A 22,203-nucleotide genomic window follows, 5' to 3' on the forward strand; every position below is an offset into this window, starting at 1 on the left:
AGGCCCGAGAGGGGTGTGAGTGTGGGGTGCAGGGCTCACCTAGTTCCACAGGTTGGCAGAAGGTGCATGAGTAGGTCCTTTGTTGATGCTCTTGAACCGCCTGCTGCTGCCATCTGGCAAAGGAGAAGGATGTGTGAGGTCCAGTGCTTGGGTGTCCGCAACTCTCTGTGCCCTCCTGGGACCCAGAGATAGAGAAAACCGCTCTCTCGTCGAGATTTCCAGGGTCAAGGATGATGAGGGAGGAGGAGCCCACCGGCCAGTTTCCGGCAGTAAAGGGTGCCGTCCACGACCTGGTGAGCTCGTCATGCACTTCCGGGAAGAAAGGCACTGGGGCGGGGGCACAGAGAACCAGCGCGAGCCACCTCGAGAAACCAATCATCCCACCTCAAGGGCTTGGGATGCAGTGGAGATTTCCACTCGAGCCCTACCCTCTTGGCAGCCTGGGAAAGCATAGCTGTCATCTCCGGATCTGATTCAGGCTTTGCCACCATCCCGGAGGGCAGCAGCATGGCTGAATCTTCATCGGACAGCTCTCCCTTCGATGTTGAGATTGACATTTGGTCAGGGGGAAGCCCAGTGGATACCGCTGGTATGCTCTTTGAAGAGGGCCCAGCGTGTTTCGTGGGTTGCTCCACCGGATCAGAGGTGCAAGAGGAGTGATGGTCCCCAGAGGGTTGGTTCCCCGCGGGGTTTTCCACCACTGTAATCCTCAAACCGCCCGCCCTCAAATGAGCCCCAGATTGCGGCAGCGGCAATGGGACTCCGCCCCCCTGAAGGTACCAGAGCCTGGTTTGCAGCTCCTAGATTGTCATATTCCCACAGTGGGAACATGACTCATCCACAAAAGCCACCTCAGTGTGCCTAATGCCCAGACATGTGAGGCAGCGATTGTGACCATCACTTGTTGCCAGGTAACGACCACACCCAGAAACGCACGGGTGAAACATCATCCTTATAAGGACGATCCGTCGTCTTTACAAAGACCCACATGTGAAGCTCTTTTAGAGAAATTTGCTCTTTAGGAAATGCTCTTTTAGTGCTGAGGCACACAGGGGAATTGGCCGCTTGCAACACGACAAGGGTTACTGCAGTCTGAAGTGCGCAACCCACTTGACTCGGGAAGGACCACCACTGAAGCGCCATCTCGCCAACACATGAAGCTTCCGAGAGTGTGCTGAACTCGTAGTTCACAGCTAGACACAACTAGACAGTTTGAGCAGAACGATACTAACGCTCGGCTACAAAGCAAAAAGCTGGAATGCATTGCACCTGCTGCCTTATTATACTCAGGCTGTGATAAGTGGCAGCTTGATGCAATAATTGCATTCCAATGTGCATTGGCTCATTTAGTTCGAATCGATATCCCAATTCTTCGGTCACAGATGTGACGTCAAGAGTGACCAACTGAAAGGGAACGGCAGGTTTCAGTAGTATAACCATGAAACGTAAACAATATGTGTTGATTTGGTGTCAATAAACAGTACTAACATTTTCTGCAGGTTTAAATAAATAAAAATCCACCTAATACAACTAATTCAGTTGCTTAGTTGAGATTTTTTTTTTAATCCTGTATGACTTTTAAAAAAATTTATTTGAAATGAGTAAACTGATTTTAATGACTTAAAGAAATGAAAAAAGCATATATTAACATGACCTATTGACCATATCTTTTTTTATGGTAAAGTTCCAATTTTGACAACACAACATTATAAAACATTATACCATAAGTATCGTTGATTAAGCTTAACTTTTTGGACTAATTGTGCAGTCGGTCTGATATTTCTAAGATTGCTTCAGTGAATAACACTGATCAAAATTAAGTCTGCTGACTAAAAGAAATTGAAGGTGTGAAAAAAAAATACCTAGACATAGCTCAAAGTCCCCAATGAAATTGAGTGCAGTGTTAGTTCAGTCAGGCCAGGTAGGCATAGAGCTGTGACCAGCTGATGCAGTCAGCTGTCAAATCGCTCCAATCACTACCATTCTCCTATTAGACACAGGACATATATACATGGCATTACTGCTCGGGGGGAAGTATGCTCAAACTGCTTGCATCCCTCACTCCCTCCTCATTATACAGTATGAGCATATTACTGTGCACCTTTTGTTTGTCGTATTCTGTCGTATTTCAGATCACTAAGGCTTTCAAGTTCCGGCTGGCATGGACTGCTGAGAGTCACTCATCCTCATAACCAAGCTACAGTATAGACGTCCCACTGCCACATCTACAAGATTACCACTCTTCGCTTTTAAGACATTACTAAGTGTCTTAATTGTCTATGTATTTCCAAGCTGATGGTTCCGGGGGGTTAATGATAAAGCTCTTGTATGTTCAATTAATTTAGGAGCAAGAACCCCCATAAGGAACCATACCGCCAAAGATAAATTGTTTCAATAAACTCAAGTAACTTGCCAAAGTAATCCTGTCAGAACTGAAATTGCATTTCTCTTCTATCTAAGGAATGCTTAATTCAGCCTGAGGTCAATTCACTTCCTCCTATTGAAACAGTAGCAACATCCACATTTAAACCCCTAACCTTGAGCTTCCTGTTGACAGAATGGAAATCCCACAGATCCAACACAGCTGGCCAGTTCAGAACATTTGTCTCTGCTCTCGCTGAGATGATTACACTCAGGAGATTTGACAAAATGAGTCCCTTTGTGAGAGTTGTGTGCTTTAAGTCCAAAAAGATTTAGCCCCACAGCAAAAAAAAAAAAAAAAAAGTTATAGAGAAGGAGGAAAAAAAAAACCACTTTCACACTCCTAATTGTTTTTCATCTCTGTCCCCAGTTACCTGCCATAAAAACCCCAGCCCTTTAACAGCACATTTCAGCATGTATGTGTTATCAGTTCGCAAAGCACAAATCTGTGCAATGATTAAGAGTTCAGGGGTGCTAGTCCAAGCTTCTGCAACTATGTTTCTGAAGGCTCAAACACAGGACATGAGCCGAAGATTAGTTTGGGTCTGGGAGGAAGTCGAGGCTGGCGTTACGGAAATTACTCCAGGGCTGGAGCTGCTTGATTAGGACTGAGGTGATGGGATTAGCAGGCCTCTCCATTTTGGAAAGATGTAGGAGGGGAGAACAGAGAATTTTATGATGGCACTACTAATCACAGTGGGCGTGATACTCTGTATAGTATACATGGGGTTGTGACATCAGAGATAAAAATGTAACATGATTTGTTCCACGTGACTAATTCTGGTAGCATGTCACTGATGTCACACTCAACAGCCCTCACTTTGCGAATCTCACACCCAAACAAAGTACCAGAGAACGGAAGCTTTCAGTCTTTCACCTCAGTTGTGAACTTGATTCTGATGTTACAAAGTACAATTAATATTTTGTGAAGTACCATGTTGCTTTTGAAATAATATTTCCAAAATCACATGTATTTTCTGCCTTCCCGCTATAAGGCAATCCCTCTGCTGTGATTACCCACCCTTGAATATGCTTCCCCCGTTTGTTATTGAAAAAGGTATGAAGGGCAAATAGGACCATGATGAAACTCTCTGCCAATTTGAACTCTCTCAAGTCCTTAAACCTGAAGGGAATATGTTCTGGGAATTAATGAATTCAACATGTGAGTGCAAGGAAAGCAACATGAAAGTATCGCCTCGGTCTGTTTTCTATTACAACTGCGGCTGCATTCTTATTTTGTAGCTCTATGCTCAGAGTCGTTTCTTCACACATCTTAACATCAAAAATAATGGGCTAACTGGCTGTTGGAAGCTGCATTGCAAGCACTGGCAGTGTTAGTCTAGCTGCCTGGTTGAATGGGGTAATAAAATTAGCATCAATAATCTTCCTGAAAGGTAAATTAGAAACTGTCTTTGATATTTCCATGTATTTATTTCTTTGTTATTGAATTAGGCAAACTTATCACAACAATGTGAATGGAACTATTCCCAAATCTAAAGAAAACAAAAGCCATTTTTAAACTTCAGATGGCATCAAAAGCAGAAACACACTTAGCTTGAATGTGTCTTGATGCTATTGTATTCTTCATGCTGTATAATTTAGCTAAAGCCTTGCAAACAGCATTCAATGCATATTCCTTAGGCAGTTCTCATTAGCTTTTGAAGGGGTTCTTTGTGTTTCATTGTTAAAACAAATCTTCACTGGTATGACCGTAACAATTATTCTGAGACATGTTACCAAAGCTAAATATTTCAGACTTTTATGCTCTCATTGCTTCATCCCCAATGTGGCAACAAATCATTTGTGCTCAGTGTGAAAGTCTGATTTCTTTAAAGGGGGCCATTTTCAGTAAGACTAAAGTGGAAGGAGGGCGATTCAAACACGTTATTCCATCCAGACTGTGCCCCAGGGTGGATTTAGGATCATGTTAAGTGAACATTAATGTCTCGTTAAGATCAGTCCAAACGCCTCAAACATGCCGTACATCAGCTTTCTCCAAGGGCCTCCATGCGCTTGGCTGCTCACCCAGGGCAAATGAGAGAAGACAAGAACCCTGCTATTTTTAAAGCACACACTTCACAAGGCATCCATTGCCTCATGCTGTCTGGTAGGTGTTGGTGCAAACAATGTCTGCTGGACAGCGGCAGGGTTAAACACCACAGTTGTGTCTGTAGGAGGCATAAGGAAAGGTCTCAGATGATGATGAGGAACATAAAGTAAGCTAATCCTAGCTTCTGGAATGAGGAATCCACATGTAAGAAGTGTTTTTTAAGTGAGTTTCTAGCCCATCTCAAGTCAACATCTTATTTTTGCCCAAAGATACAAGAGATTTGTCATGGCCTCAGGAAAACTTTTAAAATGACTATTTAATGGCAATGGCAGTGGCAATTTTATTTATATAACACCATTAAATACAACCTAGGTTATCCAGTGTGGTTTACAACCAAATAAACAAAAACACATTACTAATGAAATTAAAAATGGAAAGACAGAAAAATAACAATAAAATACAAGGCAAAAACATAAATTGTATGCCGTATGTTTTAATATATTTAGATATTCCTTCTAAAAACAATAAATATTAAAGTGAATACTGTAAGTACTTTTATAAATAATTGTAAATAAACACTAATAGAAAACATTAATAATAATATTAATAATAATAATAATACATTTTAATCAGTGCAAATATTATAATATTTTAATATAATAATATTAAATAATTTATAAATATTAAATAATTTTAAATATTTTTATAGAAATATTTATAAACATTTAAAGAATTTACTTTAATAATTATATTTTTAAAGGTATATTATAGAAGGTACAGTATGTTATGAAATGTTCATCGAAGTCACAACAAATTTCTAAAATATTACCCTTATCTGTTATTTTTCCGGATCAGATTTTCCTGTGTAGGGTTTAAAGGGGTGTTGGTGCATCCTGGACAGGTGGCCAGTCCATCACTGGGCTAATTATTACCGGTATTATTATTTTTATTGGATAATGAAACTCATTTACACTAGCTTGAGGTTTTATTTCTTGTTGAGAAATACACCTGACACCTGAGCCATGTGTACTGTACAGTAGAACTCTGTGTGAAGATATGAAGGTATTTGGAGAGAGTTGACCTTGACCATTGTTTCTAAGACAATCCACTAAGCATTACATTCTTGCCTCAGTCTCCAGTTATCTAACATTCTATAATGTATAATTATATAAGTCTTACATTCCTAAGTACCATCTGAATTGAACAGGTATCATAGAATGAGGTGTGTAAAATTTTCTTAAGTCAAGTTAGCTGAAGGTCACTTTATTTTTTTTATTTTTATTTTTTTTTTTTTTATGTGTTAGTTTGGTACAAAGACAGGAAGCAGATTTAAAGTCAACTAAATTTTATCAAAAGTTCTGCAGGGCGGTCTGAGCAAGGGCTAAAAAGGATCAAAGGTCTGCCCCAAGTTTTTTTTTTTTTTTTTTTTTTTTTTTTTTTTTAATTTTTTTTTTTTTTTTTTTTGATTTTTTTTTTTTACCAGAGGCCTGTTGTGGGAGTCTGTCAGCCAAGTCTTTCAAAGTGAAGTCCAGTAGACATATTCAAAGAAATAAGAATATCCTCACAAAAGCCAAGGAGCAGACAAACAAACAAAACCAAATGTCAAGCAGGGCTGTAATTCAGCAGTTGCCTCTCTAAGTACCCAGGAGTATTTATCTTAGGTCCCCTATCAAAATGGCCCGGCCATTCCGTGCAACTAATCCTACTAAACTGACTCTCTCCACTTAGATCAATGGGGCACAACGCTAAGCACTTCTGACAGATACATACATCCACTGCAAGTCCCAGTCCCTAAACTCGACCCTCCGCTGAACGCATGAGTAGATTCATCCACCCGCCCCTTTCTCACTTTCAAGTTTAGACGAGATCACAGAGGCAGATATGACAGTCACAGCCTCTGTAAAATTTAATACCACTCTGAGGAAAATCTCTCGGGATTACTTTAACTCCTTTAACCTGTTTATCGTGCTCTTTGTTCTATAGCTTTGAATAATAATCACTTTTGCTTTCCTCTCCTTTTTAAGGGAGCGAGCTGGAACTTAATGATCTCCCACCTCGGCCCCCTCAGTTTCTCTCTGCCAGTCGCAATCGCTCCCGTCTCTTGCTCACTCTCTCTCGTTCAGCATCGCAATGCTCCGCTTGCCAGTAAGAGCTACTGGTGGTCAGGGGGCTGCGAATCTTATCTGATTTTCCAGAAAGGGGTTTGGAGCTGGACTACAGAGGCAGGGACAATAACAGGAAGCGGCCAGAGGAACTGCTGGGCTGGGCTGGTCACTTTTGCCACTGGAGGGGCCTGATTATCCAGTGAGCAGCTCTGTGGGAGTTTAGACAGGTTCACATGCAGCTGGAAACAGACACCGCTGACCTGAAACTGAGGATATAAAACGATTCATTTACTTTTCGAATTGAGGAAGACTCCTGAAGAGACCCTGGTAGGTGATTTTTATTTTATTTTTTTTATGTTTGCCAAATATTTACTGTATGTTTATATATTTGTTTTTCTATTGTTATATTCTTTTAAGTTGAGTTGAAATATTTACATCTTTTAATAACTGTATAATACTGTATATACTGTGTCTCTGTGTGTTCTATTTGATTTGAATTAAATTTGAATGTAAATTGTAATATTTCTTATATGTATCTTTACAAAAGAAATCCGAAAGTCTGATTTGAATGATGCTTCCTGGACTAATAGGAAGGAAATTCCCAAGGAACACTGATTACCCATGGGAAGACATTGAACTTATCTGGATGTGACATTTTACTTAGGGAGAGAAAAACAATTATAAATCCGTACACCATCTGTCGTGCTTCTTTCTTGAAGCAGCACAGCAGCTACAGGTTATTCTTAAAGTCTCCTCCCATATGCCACTGTAAGAATAATGTTTTAAGAGGTGCAGAAATGAGTGCTATGTCATCATACAAAGAATGAAAGTTGGTGATGTTAATTATTAAAGGTCATGTAAAACATATCAGTTCAAGTCTAGAAATAATATAAAACATGCCAGCCGTAAGCTTTACATTATGCGACACATATACTTTGAATCGAAATAAAGAGAGGTGTAGCAGATGAGTCAGAGGTGAGAACAGGTGCAGTGCACACACTTCAGACAGTTGCATCTTTAACAGGTTTCTGGAACTTGTGACACAGAAGATATGTGATAGAAAGGAGAGGAGAGTTGATGTATGTCAGGCTGAATTTCCTAGAGAAGAGAGTAGGCAGATTGCAGATTGCTGGAAGCTGCTCCGTGATTTAAACCTATTTTAATCTGAAACCCACACATGGACACACACACACACACAGACAGACTTTCAAATGACTGGTTTAAACTGCTGACTGAATTATCAAGAAATTTATATTTAGTAACCAATAATTCAAATAAAATAAAAGAAGCAAATCAGAATCAAGAGTTGGAATTTTTGAACGTTAAGGGAACATTATTATTTTTTTTTTAATATAATTTTGCAAACATTATGGGAATGTTACTTTTAAATGTTCTTTGAACAGGAGAAGTAACATTAAAAAACTGTTAGATGAGCGTCCAACTAAAACGTTTTAGAAATATAATAGTGTTGTGCTAATTGTTTGAGAACATTAATGGAGACCAGATAACTCTGAATAAAAGTTATGTTAAAATTACTGGAATATTATTATTATTATTATTATTATTTTCATAGCTTTGAGAGAACTTTTGCCAGAACATTGGCCAAATGCATTGTACAGTACGTTATTTTCCACAAGCATGTTGTAACTTCTGTCCACTAATGCAAAAAATTATTTGTCATGACCTTAAAGAATATTTAAAGTCATTATATATATGTATTTATTTATATTTTTTATAATAACTCTTTTAAATAATATTTGTAAGAGAGAATTTGTATAATAACTCTTTTAATGAACAATAATGAACAACGTTTTCCTTTTGCCCTTAACCTGTTTGGAGAAAAGAAAGAAAAGAAAACACAGACATGAATAAACAGGAACATCCGAGTAGGAATTAACTCAAAGCATTGTATATTATGCATTGCCCATAAATTTCTGAATCCATTTTTATGAAGTGAGGGCATTTTATACATTATGTGAAAGTAATCATTTTGAGTGGAAGAATTTATGAGTCCCTATAGCAAAGATTTAGCAATTTGGGAACACTTAAGAAGCATAATCCACCTCATCTTAATATCATCATCTAAATGAGTCTAACATAAGAATGGTCCTTCAAGCTAAAGCGTGTTATCTGAGATGGGAATGTAGTAGGCTAGGCAATGTATTAGTAGGCTTTAACAGTGTCACAGAGTTAGATTCTGCTGTTTCCCATGATTCATAAGAATACAAAGTTTGTGCGACAGGAGGAACTCTAATGAGACTATTTAATGAAGGGATTTAAAAGTCAGAGATAATAATGGACTTTATCTTTCTTTATTTTCTTTCTTTCTTTCTTTCTTTCTTTCTTTCTTTCTTTCTTTCTTTCTTTCTTTCTTTTTCTTTCCGGCATTAAACATACTGAAGTTTGTCAGGCTGACGAAACCATCTTCAAAGACATGAATTAATGTATATATTTTTGTTCTGTTGTTCCGTTCACATGGTGGACAGATGATGAAACAGTCTTCCTGCAGGCAGATGACTGAGCCTGGATTCTGGGCAGGTGTCCTGGTCATTTTTTGTACCCTCAGCATGGGAGCTGATGTCCACCAAACTCTGAAAACACCATCCATGCCAAGCAGAGTGCTTCAAAGACATAAGAGAGACTGGAAATGGGATAAACTTTTTGTGTATGAGGAAATGCTTCCAAAAAACCCACCTGAAAAAATTGGAAAGGTAAAGGGTCTAAACAATGATACATATATTGAAATTAGGTATACGTATAGTGCTTTTTGAATAAATGCAAAATCTACTGCTAAAGGGATAGTTCACTTTCAGTTGCTGGTCCCCATTGACTTCCATAGTATGGAGGGAAAAAAAAAAACTATGCAAATCAGCGGGGACCAGCAACTGAAGGTGAACTATCCCTTTATTTCAAACACTCTTCAAGGAGAGTCATCTGAGGAGTTACTATTAGATATAATGAACAGAATCTTTGGATTCTTGTCTTGGTTGCTTTTGTTTCTATCCCTTTTTTCATTTTGTTCCCTTTCTTTTCTAGCTAGAGAATACATTTTTCACTAAAAGCTCAAGATTTATTCTCTCAGGAGAAGGTGCTAACGACATGTTTACTGTAAATGAATATGGGGATATCATTGTCAATGCAATGTTGGACCGGGAGAAGAAAAGTGTCTACAAACTGTCAGCTTCACTCATCGACAGTAAGAGCGGAAAACCGCTTGACAAAGATGATACATTTATAGTAGTGGTCCAGGATATTAATGACAATAGCCCTGTTTTTCCACCTGACCTCTCTGGATCCATCAGCGAGTCTTCAAAAGCAGGTAACAGAGCAACATAAACAGAGATATTTTTCCATAGTGGCCATGATGTCCATATGTACAGCTTCACAAATAGAACTTAAGACTGAATGTGTAGTAGAACTTTTATTTATTTATTTATTGACACATTATCTTTCTAGGAACAATAGTAATGACGGTAAATGCAACTGATGCTGATGATGGCAGCACTCCAAATGGAAGGATTGAGTACAAACTGCTAAATGGGACAGATCTCTTCAACATCAACAATGAAAGTAAGCAATTATAAAGTTTGGGGTCAAAAAGTTTTTTTTGTTTTTTGTTTTTTTGAAAGAAGTCCATTGTATATCTTTGTAGTAACTTTGCTGTTTTAGTATTTTTTTTTTTTTTTTTTTTTTTTTTTTTTTTTTTTTTTTAAATAAGGCAAATCTGATGGAAAAGCTGAATTTTCAGCAGTCATTACTCTTTAGTCTTTAGTGTCACTTGATCCTTCAGAAATATTTCTAATATGCTGATTTGGAGCTCAAGAATTTATTTTCTTCATTTTTCTTCTTCTTTTATTTTTATTGTTTTATTTATTTATTTATAATCAGATGATGTAGGTGTAATCAGAACATTGAAAAGTAGTCTTGACCGTGAGAAACAGAGTCAGTATATAATTGCCATAAAAGCCAAAGACATGCCAGGAATGGAGAATGGGAATTCTGCTACTACCACTGTGACCATTAACATTAATGATGTAAATGACAACATTGCCACCTTCAAGAAAGGTAAGTTAAATATTTTGCAAAGAAACACTGCATGCTAGACTAGACTACTTTTAAAGTCAATGTCAACAGAATGTCTTGTTCTCCTGCAGGAAAATACCAATTTAATGTAAAAGAGGACAGCAAACTGGGAACTGAAATTGGCGTATTAGGAGTGGAGGACAAAGATGAGATACAAAACAAAAATCCAAAATTTACTATACAAAATGAATTTGATAAAGTTTTTGACATTAAACTAAATAATGAAAAAGATGGAATTCTTAGCCTCAAAGTGGTAAGCATTTCAAGCTTCAGTACTGAACTAGCTACTAGTCAACTTGAATATTTCAGACTGAGCAATACTGTTCAAGATTTCAATTAAAGCTGAAATTTTAGCTCTTGAATTGTTTTGCTCTTTTTTTCCTCTTTTCACTCTCAGCCACTGGATTATGAAACGAATAGTATGTACAAATTTTATGTAAACGTGGACGAGCACACAGAGTCTAAATCACCAGATAACCAAGGACCCAACCTGCAGAAGAAAGCCGAAGTTTCAATCCATGTAATTGATGTTGATGAACCACCTGTTTTCAGCAAAACTGAATACAACTTCAACATCTCCGAGGGCCCATTCAGTAGTCCAAACATTGGAGCCGTTTCAGCAAAGGATCCAGATAACACTGGTTACAAAATACGGTAACTGTATATTCATTCATGTATTAAAAAAAAGAAAAGAAAAGAAAAGAAAAAAGGCCTTCTGTGTTCTGTTGTACTGTCATAAAAGTTACAGAGTAGACAGATGAAAATGGTTTAATCTAAAGTTGATATTTGATTACTCTAGGTACTCTATTGAAGATGCAAACTGTCCTGTAGCTGTGGATCCTGTACAAGGTCATCTGTCCTTAAAGAGACAACTGGACAGAGAGCAACAGTCATTGCACACATTCAAGGTTACAGCACATGAGGATGTACCAAATGGTAAGATATAAAAAAGCTTTCACAACTTACCCATTTACACTACTAATATTTTTTATTATTACTTTTTCCACATTTTAGAAAAATAGTCTAATTAAAGTCATAAAAACTGTAAAATAAAATAAATGCATACATTATGCGAATGTGAATTGTGTGAATTATTTTTCAGGGAAAAAAAGTAGTGTTCTTCTATTTAAAAATTATTAAATGTTTAATTTAATTCATCCATAAGCACAATTTATGATAATAATTGAATAATTTTTGCCTAAGCCTTTGAATGAAAATGTGTTTACCACCATGAGGAACATTAATTCACTTAAAGGAAGAGTTCACCCAAAAAAAGAAAATTCTGTCATTAATTACTCACCCTCGTGTCATTCCGAATCCGTAAGACCTTCGTTCATCTTCGGAACACATTAAGATATTTTTGGTGAAATCCGAGAGCTTCCTGACCCTGCATAGACAGCAATGCAACTGAAATATTCCCAGGCCCGGAAACGTAGTAAGGACATTGTTAAAATAGTCCACGTGACATCAGTTGTTCAACCGTAATGTTATAAAGCTACAAGAATACATGTTGTGCGCAAATAAAACAAAAATAGCAATTTTTTTCAACAATTTCTTCTCTTCCATGTCAGTCTTTGCCATGCCTTCATTAGAGTACCACAATGCATGCATGTGCATTCCTCTCCCAGATAGCAAGCAACCATTGAAACAATGTTAATCAATGTTGATGCGTCAATGCTAACTGCATTGAATTAATGTTACAAAGTGATGTTGGTTTAATATCATTTTCGCACCTGCAATTAATGTTGAAACAAGATTTAGATTTCAACAGAAAATCAATGAAAATGTCACTGAATCAATGTTTTGAAATGTTTGACATCACTTTTGCACCCACAATTAATGTTGAAGCAATGGTGAGATTTAAAAAAAAAAAAATATGAGTAAACGTTACACTATGATGGATTCTACGTCACTGTTGTGGAATCAACATTGAAAAAAAAAAAAATAATAATCAATGGTAATATTGTTGAACAAAAGTTACACTATGATTGATTTCATATCACCGATGTTGCATCAATATTGAAATTAACAAAAATAAATGATAATGTCAGTGAATCAGTGTTACACTGTGATGTCAATTCTACATCACTGATGTTGAATCAATATTGAAATTAACAAAAAAAAAAATTATTGGTAATATCGTTTGATCAATTTTAATGTTATGTTGGTTCTAAATCACTTTTGCTGAAAAATAGAAAATACAACTGCAATGTCACCATAAAATAAGATTGCCATCCTATGTACCAAGTTAATATTGAAAAAACTATTTCTGACCACTTCAAAATTTTGGGGAAAACCTTTTCAAACATAAATGACACCTTTCCAGCAGCTGAGTTAGTTTATCTTATTTGACAGTTTACAACCAATGACGAAAAGACAGAAAATAAAAATCTTAAAAAAAATAAATAAGCACATCAAAATGGACAAAAGCATTAAAACTTTTAAAAATAGCATTACTTTCAGAAGTCTTATTTCATTATAACAGGTGGTCCAACAGTTCAAGTTTTCAAAATCTGACTTGCATCAGTCTACTGCCTCTTTTCCTTTGGATTCTCTGAAATCTGAAAAAGAAAGCATGATGTTATTTAAAAGCAAGTCAATTCAGTTGTCATACATAGTCACATTCAAGAACACTAATATGCTAAACACATTATTATTAAACATATTTTTTAATTGCTCAACACAAAAGTGTAACTAATACGGTTTAACTATATACATTTAATACATTTACCTAAAATCAATTAAGGCTTCAATATCAAAAGGAAGCACTATGGCAAGGTGTTCAAGCTTTCCACCCAAGTTTATCTCCATCCATAATCAAGCACACCTGAACCAGCTAATCATGAGTATTAGGATCAATGAAAACTTCCAGTCAGGTGTGTTGGAGCTAAACTCTACAGGAAAAGGATTAAACTCCTCTGAACAATGACCATTGCACAAATCTAATTTTCTATAAAACTACATAACATTAAAGCCTGGTGAGCCACAGTCCTGCAGCGTTTTGTTCCAACCTTGATAAAAACTCACCTGCCTGTAGCTTTCCAGTAACTTTGTTTAGTAGGTTCAGGTGTGTTTGATTAGGGTTGAAGCTGATCTCTGCAGGACTTTGGTTCTCCAGGACTGACGTTGGCCACCACTGCGTTAAAGTTTCTCTGGTAGAATCAAGAGCTTAGTTTTTGTTTTTTTGTTTGTTCTTCAATGAAAATGTATTTAAAGCTGCAAATTCACCTACAACAGGCTAAACTGAATCAAGATTATTTACATTCCTCACATTTAATACAGATTCTGGAATATGAATGATTAGCTGATAAAGTAATCAGGAAGCAGGACATTAGGCGCAGGATTCCAGATCTTTTAATCCTGATAGCTGATCTCTGGCTAATTTGGTTCTTCAAACAAGTTAACAGATTTAAATAATATATCTGGATTAAGTTGTCTGAGATGTTCATTGGAAAGGGCAGATAGCGATACTCAAAACCATGATCAGCAATGCGGCGCTTACCTGGCGGTGAGACAGCAGCGTAATGACATCATATAATTAAGATCAAGGAAACAGCCTAGTGAGCAAAATTACATTAAAATTCTAATACGTAAATGTTGTATTTATCATTTCTAGTATTTGTACAGGCTTTGCATTTTTCAATGTCAAGAGTATTGTAATTAGCAAGGATTTGTTATATGTGACAGCATTAAAGTTTCCCCATATGAGCCATCTTAAAACATAACTGACTGTGTTTAAATTAATTGTGCAACATAAAGGCACTTTGAGATTTGAGAGGTGAGTCGACATCTCCTGCGATGCATCAAGCCACCCGCATAAAAGCTCACTGCTCAAATTAATGCATGGCTCAGACAAACTGTACATAATGTGTGTACGACTGCAATAATGATATAATCATTCCTTCATGTATATATCTCTCAATGAGTAAAACTGGCCTTATCTATTATTATAGATTATGCAACATTTAAATTATTTTCAAAATAATGTATTTTTCCTTTATTATTTTAATAAATTTTCCTGGTTTATATGGTGCTCTTGTAAGAAAATAGCAGTGGCTGGGACAGTCTTTCATTGTCATCTTCACTTAAAATGACACAATCTGCTCCTGAGCAGGTTTGAGCTTATGAACCTGTTGCTATGACAGCAACTCCGGTATGAGCTTTGACGAACTTACCAATCCTGGACCATGTCAAATCACCAACAGTAAAATCCTGATAACTGAGTAATAGTTGCAATACATGGGCTATGAGTAAAGTATGATATCCTTGCTTGCGTTCATGTCACTTGCACTTCAAGAAATCTGTTAAATGTTGTTGGAAAAACTTTTTAAATGAATGTGTCCTATTAGATTTGATCACAATAAATCAAATACAACAAGCAAGCAAAACAAAGGAACAAAGAAATAATAAGATTGATGCAGACTTGTTTGAAACCCTGAGAAGTAATACATGTCAGGTTCATCCAGGTTCTACATTAGAACGCCGGCTCCTGCGTCAGCAAAACCATGCGCATGCATCGTGGTACTCTTGTGCGGCAAAGACTGACAAGGAAGAGAAGAAATTGTTGAATAAAGTTATTTTTATTTGTTGTGCGCAAAATGTATTCTCGTAGCTTTATAACATTACGGTTGAACCACTGATGTCACATCATGGACTATTTTAATAATGTCCTTACTACGTTTCCGGGCCTGGGAGTATTTCAGTTGCATTGCTGTCTATGCAGGGTCAGAAAGCTCTCAGATTTCATCAAAAATATCTTAATTTGTGTTCAAAAGATGAACGAAGGTCTTACGGATTTAGAAGGATATGAGTGTGGGTAATTAATGACAGAATTGTTTTGTTTTTGTTTTTTGGGGGGGTGAATTATCCCTTAAGTATGTCTAATCTGTGTCTAAACGTGTGTTTTCAAAATAAGAATGTGAATATGATTTTGGGCTATTGTGATGTCAGTTGTGATTTTCAGTCTTATTTATATTCTGGAGGGATCAAAAGCTCACTGAATTAGCTCTGGCTAAATTATCTGATAATCAAAGATTCGGTTCAACAAATCCAACAGAATGTGACTTCTGGGAACTGTTTTGTTTTGCGGTGCTAATTATTTTGTTGATTTGAAAGAGTACTTTGAATTAGTTAAAAGTAAATATAGTAGCAAACATTTTAGTAAAAAATGTCTTTACATCTTTATATATTTACCCTAGCCAAGTAACAATAATAATCATAGACAAATAATTTTTTAATAGTAGTAGATCACAGTCACTGTCACAATTTGTACATTTCATTTTTTTTCCTCTAAATCCTCAGGTCTAAAGTCCTATGCGCTGGTTAACCTGAAGGTGCTTGACATTAATGACAACGCACCAGAACTAATTAATGGGAACCTGCATGTTTGTGAGAATGATATAGCAGGAACAGTAAGGAGTTACCTGAATACATTTCACATTAACAAATTTATAACAATTTTCCTTTTGGCTGTATATTTCCATAATTCTTCCTTTATTACCCTCTTGCAGATCATTGGGACTGTGGGAGCCCACGACAAGGATGAAAGTTCGAAAAGGTTCCGTTTCACTCTGGCAAAAAAGAGCTCAAACTTTTCCCTTCATGACAATGAAAGTGAGTTCATCCATGTTCACTAAAGTTGGTCCACAGTGTAGTTTTAACCAACTTATTCCGTCACTCTACCATTATAAATATAGAATAATGTTTGTAAAGATGAATTCAAAAGATGTGAGGTCATAAAAGATACGTTCTAGTGCAGGCACTGTTTCATGAGAGACAATAAGACTGTTTTATCCTTAGTCCTCTGTCTACTCCAAAGCTAACTAACTGCTGCTCATTCCTAAAGTAATCAGGCAGAAAAGGTATAGGACAAAACCCAATAAAATACTGTAAAATCCATTAGGTACAAGCTTTCTAAAAAAAACAGCAGCCCTGCACAACGAATCTATGATCTGACACTCCATGTTCTAAATGTGCCAGACTGAGGAACAGAAGTGAGCTGTACAATGAACTAATATGACAGTTTACTGTTTTAAACTGGCAGAAACAAGTAGAAAGGAAACCAAAGTAGCTTGTTAAGGTGCTCTGACTGGAACGAAGAAAAAATGTCTTGGATTTTTATCTTTTTAATAAACATTTTATATAAGTATATTCAAACGATTTCAGAAGAATCATGTGACACTGAAGACTGAAAATTCAGCTTTGCTATCACAGTAATAAATTGCATTAGAATCAGTTCTTTTAAATTGTAGTTCTAATTGTAATTTCATAAAGTTACTGTTTTTACGGGGGGGTTTTTTGTTGTTGTTGTTGTTGTTTTTTTTTTTTATATGTAAAACAGCCTTGGTGAGTATAAAGTACTTATTTCAAAAGCATAAAAAAATCCCCAAACATGTTTTAATTATTCCTGAGTGTAATCAATACATTTCATATACAATTACATTTATTTTATTTCTATCCATGTATTCAAGTGACAACAAAAAGTTGCTTTTTGCAACTGCAACTGACTTTCCACATAATGTGCTAGATGAGCATTTCAATTTAGGCCACAAGAATGTCAAAGTGAAGATTTACTCTTCCTACTATTGTGTGAAATGGGATATTCTTAGGCCCAGTTGCATTGAATTGTCAAAAGAATCTCAGAAACATTTCCCTCCAAGCATCAACAGAAAACAAAAGCAGAGTCCAATGACAACAATAGCATTGCTGATGAAAATTGTTAGCACCTGTGGCATATATAGTCATTTCTCCTGAATAAGAGCAAAATGAATGACTGCATCTCTTTAATTATTAATATTTGTTGTAGATAACACTGCGAGCATAGAGCTGAAGCAAGGCGGTTTCAGTACTGAACGCTCAATGAAATATGTGCTGGAAATTGAAATCAGTGACGGAGGTACACCAGAACAGAAGAGCATTAACCTCGTCCAGATTAAAGTGTGCACGTGCCAGACAGGACGACGGATCGAGTACTGCAGGGCCTACGCCCAGACCGGAGTGAGCGTCAGTGCCCTCTTAGCCATTCTTCTCTGCATCATCACCATCCTGGGTACATTTACACACATCTCTTATCTCACTTGCTTTTCTTCTTTTTGTTACAAAGATATCCATGCAAGGCCAATGACACATTCCTTAGTGTTTTCCTCTTTTAAAAGAAATAAAAACAGAAACACATTTTTAAAGGGAAAAAGCATCATTTAATCAAGCCCAGCAAAACAGATTATGAAGGATTCATGACCTGACATGAAGGTGGTTATATTAATGATACGTGAACAATTTAAATCCTGTCTTTGAGGAACGGCTATCCACTGTAATTTCCAAAGTGAAGACGCTGTTTATTTTATTCACATTGTTAGGATCCTAGTGGTTCTGGTTGTATAAATAACCCAGGGATGGAACGCTGTAAATATGAGTATGTAAGAGAGTCATTTAGCTCCATATTCTCCGTCATTGTTAGTTAGTGTACTGTATATCAATGTGAAGGGAAAAAAAGGTGCAAAAGCTGTCACTGGCTTGGTACCTTTTTAAAGCTACACTTTTTGTCTTATTTACCACTAAAGGGTGCATATTAGTACCTTAAAGGTACATATTATTACCTAATATAGTACAAGTACATATTATTACATTTTAAAAAGGTACCAACTCAGTGACAGACTTTGTACCTTTTTTTCTGAAAGTGTGAGATGACATTTTGCTTGCATCTCTACACCTTTTCCAAAATAGAGGTTTGCGCTTGCGTTTCTAGATGTGAGAAACAAGGCAAAAGTGATGACAATTAAGACAATCCACTGATCTGCAGTCACACCATCAGATAGACAAGAAGTGTTGATGTATTCTGAAGTTCTCATGCTCCCATGATAATTAGAGTCTTCCTTTTCAACAACAAGGCTATTTTGAAATTCCCATTGGTCCCACCTTAGGTTCTTTTCCACTTGCGTTGTGAGTCAACATTTATAATGTGTTTACATTACAGAAATAAACCAAGAAGATGTTAAAATGATTATTAATGAAAGAAAGAATAATACTGACATTGTATGTATTTCTTTCATCTTTTAGTCATTGTCATCCTCATCGTGTTGCGAAGGCGCTATCAAAAAGAAGTTTTGATTGCCAAGTCTTCTGGTGAGATCCACGAGCAGCTGGTGACATATGATGAGGAAGGCGGTGGAGAAATGGACACAAACGGTTATGACGTTTCCATCCTGTCCTCTGCTTGTCACGACAGCAGCTTTCGGCCCGGCACGGGGCCTTCGCTGTACGCTGTGGTGAAGAAACCTCCTGCTTGTAAGGGAGACATGGGCATGATGATCGAGGTGAAGAAGGATGAGGCCGACCATGACCGTGATGGGATTCCCTATGATACTTTACACATCTACGGCTATGAGGGCTCTGAATCCCTGGCTGGTTCCCTCAGCTCTTTGGACTCATCCTCCAGCGGGTCCAATCTAGACTACGACTTCTTGCATGAGTGGGGACCTCGTTTCAGGACTCTGGCTCAGCTCTATGGAGTAGACGGCTCGGACACTGATAGCTCCGACTGATCCTACTGAAATCCAGGGATATCGGGTAGTTATCGTCCAAGCAGAAAACATCAGCATGATGGAGACTGCTGTCTTCTCTTCATGGGATTTTTTTGTAAGGGTCCCTTTAAGAAAGGGATTAACAAGTGCCAATACTTATTTCCTTCATGCATTGTTATGACATTATGATGAGCACTACTGCATTTGTAATTTTCATAGAATAAGTGTGTGTTAGTAAAAAAAAACTTGCCTTGGTTTTTCAGATTGTTTTTTGTCCAGGTGGATTTTATATAAAACAGCATTGGACACTGGTTGGACAAACTCTTCTTTTTAGGTTAGTTTAACAACAAATCTGATCTCATTTTAACACAGAATATAATGTGTACATTTTGTGTAGGTTTTTTTCTTTTCTTTTCTTTTCTTTTCTTTATGCTGATATTGTATTACTTAACTCAGTCTCTTGACAAAACATAATTATTTTACATTTTGGTGACTTTGTACAAAAAATGTTACCCACCCCTAAAACTGAAAACATACAAATGAGATTATACAAATAATATGAATTTGCACCCAAATTTAAAAGTTAGAAGTAGCAATGAGATTGTGTGTTCTTAATTTTTTTTTTTTTTTTTTGCATCTTGTATTCCTGTAAAAATCCCCAGTTTGCCTGTTTATACAAGTGTTTTCTGGACTCATGGTCAGTGTAATTGCAGAGCCAGCATTGTTCAGCAGACTCTTCTCATCAGGAAACTACTGTATTGCCATGGGAGCAACAAAGGAAATTGTGATAACTATACTTTGAAAGAATTAAAGGCTACTCCAAGTTTATTTGACAGAAATCATCAGCACATCGATTGTTATGAGTAAAGCCCAAATCTCAAAGGTCGACCAATATAAGGCAATTGCAGACGTCTCAGGAAACATGCAGTGAGTTTTGTGCCTGTTGAAATGTGAAAAGTGGTCTGAATAACTGTATCACCATGTAAATCATAAATGTGGCTTTACATGTCAATGTTAACTTGAAATTTGAAATTTAACAAGTTAAGTTGTTAAATATATAACAGACTTAAATAAGAAAAAAGCAAAACTGAACTTGTTAAATAATATTTTGATGATAGTTAAAACAAAATGTAGCATGCCAGGCAGTGTCTTGACAATATTTTTATCCTTCGTTCCAGACTAAATAGACAAGTGGGTCTCCTTTTATTAAAAAATGTGTAAACCAGCTTTATAACATAAATATTTACCACTGTGCACAAACTCTACCCTATTTCCCCCATTAACCATGGGCACAATATGTGGAAGCCACCTTCTCCCTTTCCTGTAGGGAATTACACGCCAAGCACTCTTCTCTCGTCTCATTTAAAATGAGCAGCTCCGTCACTGAAATGTCAACTTCCTGTCTGTGTGAGCACAGGGAAACGCACGTCCTGTTCTCTTATCTTTCAAGTGAAGAAACAGATTGAAACTGTTTTCCTGTTTTCTTGTCTTGAAAGGATAAAGAAAGAAAACTTAGGAGAGCAGGAAAATGTTAAAGAACAACATAAATCACGCCGTCTTGGTCACAAAGACATTGTTGCATTGTTCTTCAAGAGATACAGTGCTGCTTTTGAAATTTGTTTGTTTGTTTGTTTGTTTTTGTTTTTAACCATATAATTGAATTAGTCTGTTTTCATCTTTTTCTTAAATTATTTTAGGGAAATGTCTCATTATTCTAATGTGTTCAGCCACTAGAGTATGTAACTGCTGGGCAAAGACTGTTACAGTAAAAGAAAATCAGATAGACTGCACATCTTTTCATCATGGAAATCATATTTCTCAAGTAAAACTGTGTTGAAGAAAAACTGGAAACATTAACTAAAATGGCCTTCAGTTAATATGTGATTGTGCATTATTGTTATCATATTTCCTGTATGTATGATTTGAATTAGTGGTTATTGACATTATGGCCAGTTTAAAGTATAGTGTGTTATATGAACGTTTTTCTTAATGAACAAATGTGTCTGAGATTTGTTGGGAAGGTCCAGTAGATGTCAGTGTTGGGCAGTCAGACTAAACATTTCAGTATGTGGCTCTAGTGTGTGTTAAGAGGGACAAAAATATGTGCCTTTCTGTTAAAAATATTATTTTTTTCTCTCTCTCTTTTGAAACTGCCAATTTTGTATTTGAATAATAAACTTCATATTCTATACAAAAAAAGTTAAACTGTCCTTAATTAAAAATAAATTGTAGAATAACATGGTTTAATTACAAAATGTCAAATATTAGCTCTTCTACTACTGAACAGTGTGTGTGTGTGTGTGTGTGTGTGTGTGTGTGTGTGTGTGTGTGTGTGTGAAGGCAGAAGAGCGTTTGTGTCTCGTTAAACCAATGTTGTCTGGGTAGCAGAGGGTGCCTTGAGGTGAAGTTCACAGTGTCTGTTGTTTATCGCACAGACAAACCGATCACACAGATAGCGGCACATTAGCGGAAATTCCACAATGATGTCACATCTAACACATCTGTGAGACACCCAGCTGGGACTTCCTGAGGCTTCAGACTCGGTCATTCATAGTATATACAAAGCAATGGCTTTCTTACAATGAACTCAGAGCTAATGCAATATAACAGAGGAAAAAAATCATCGAATACATATTCATCTAAAGAAATCACACTCTAATATGTTTTGTCATCACCATTTTCTTGTATAACCGATGCTGTCTTGTATAACACCGTATTACTTAATCTTAAGTAGTAAGTAGTAAGTCTTAAGTAGTATTTGCCTTATAGTTACACTACCATTTAATAGTTCTTTTTCTAAAAAGATGTATTTTATGCTAACCAAGTCTGCATTTCATTGATCCAAAATAAAGTAAAAATATTAATGCTGTGAAATACTATTACAATTTAAAATAAGTGTTTGGTTTTTTTTTTTTTTTTTTTAATTTAACACCTTTTTTTCACAAAAATTGGCAACACTTCAATAAAATTCCATTAATGTGTTGGATATTATAAACTAACAATGTGCAATATTTTACAGCATTAT

General features: G+C 36.4%; 1 protein-coding gene across 1 annotated transcript; it reads left to right on the forward strand.

Moving 5' to 3' along the window:
- Window positions 1-6,607: 6,607 nt before the first annotated feature.
- On the forward strand, window positions 6,608-21,377 carry LOC109071581 (cadherin-5-like). The gene is made up of 12 exons (XM_042760600.1): window positions 6,608-6,903; window positions 9,063-9,287; window positions 9,613-9,895; window positions 10,033-10,146; window positions 10,465-10,641; window positions 10,731-10,912; window positions 11,057-11,313; window positions 11,459-11,595; window positions 15,961-16,070; window positions 16,170-16,272; window positions 17,465-17,707; window positions 18,715-21,377. The coding sequence occupies exons 2-12, from the start codon at window positions 9,063-9,065 to the stop codon at window positions 19,197-19,199; spliced, it is 2,316 nt and encodes a 771-aa protein (XP_042616534.1). The 5' UTR covers window positions 6,608-6,903; the 3' UTR covers window positions 19,200-21,377.
- The last annotated feature ends 826 nt before the right edge of the window (window positions 21,378-22,203 follow it).

Source organism: Cyprinus carpio, chromosome A7 (assembly GCF_018340385.1).
Source record: "Cyprinus carpio isolate SPL01 chromosome A7, ASM1834038v1, whole genome shotgun sequence".
Lineage (NCBI taxonomy): Eukaryota > Metazoa > Chordata > Actinopteri > Cypriniformes > Cyprinidae > Cyprinus > Cyprinus carpio.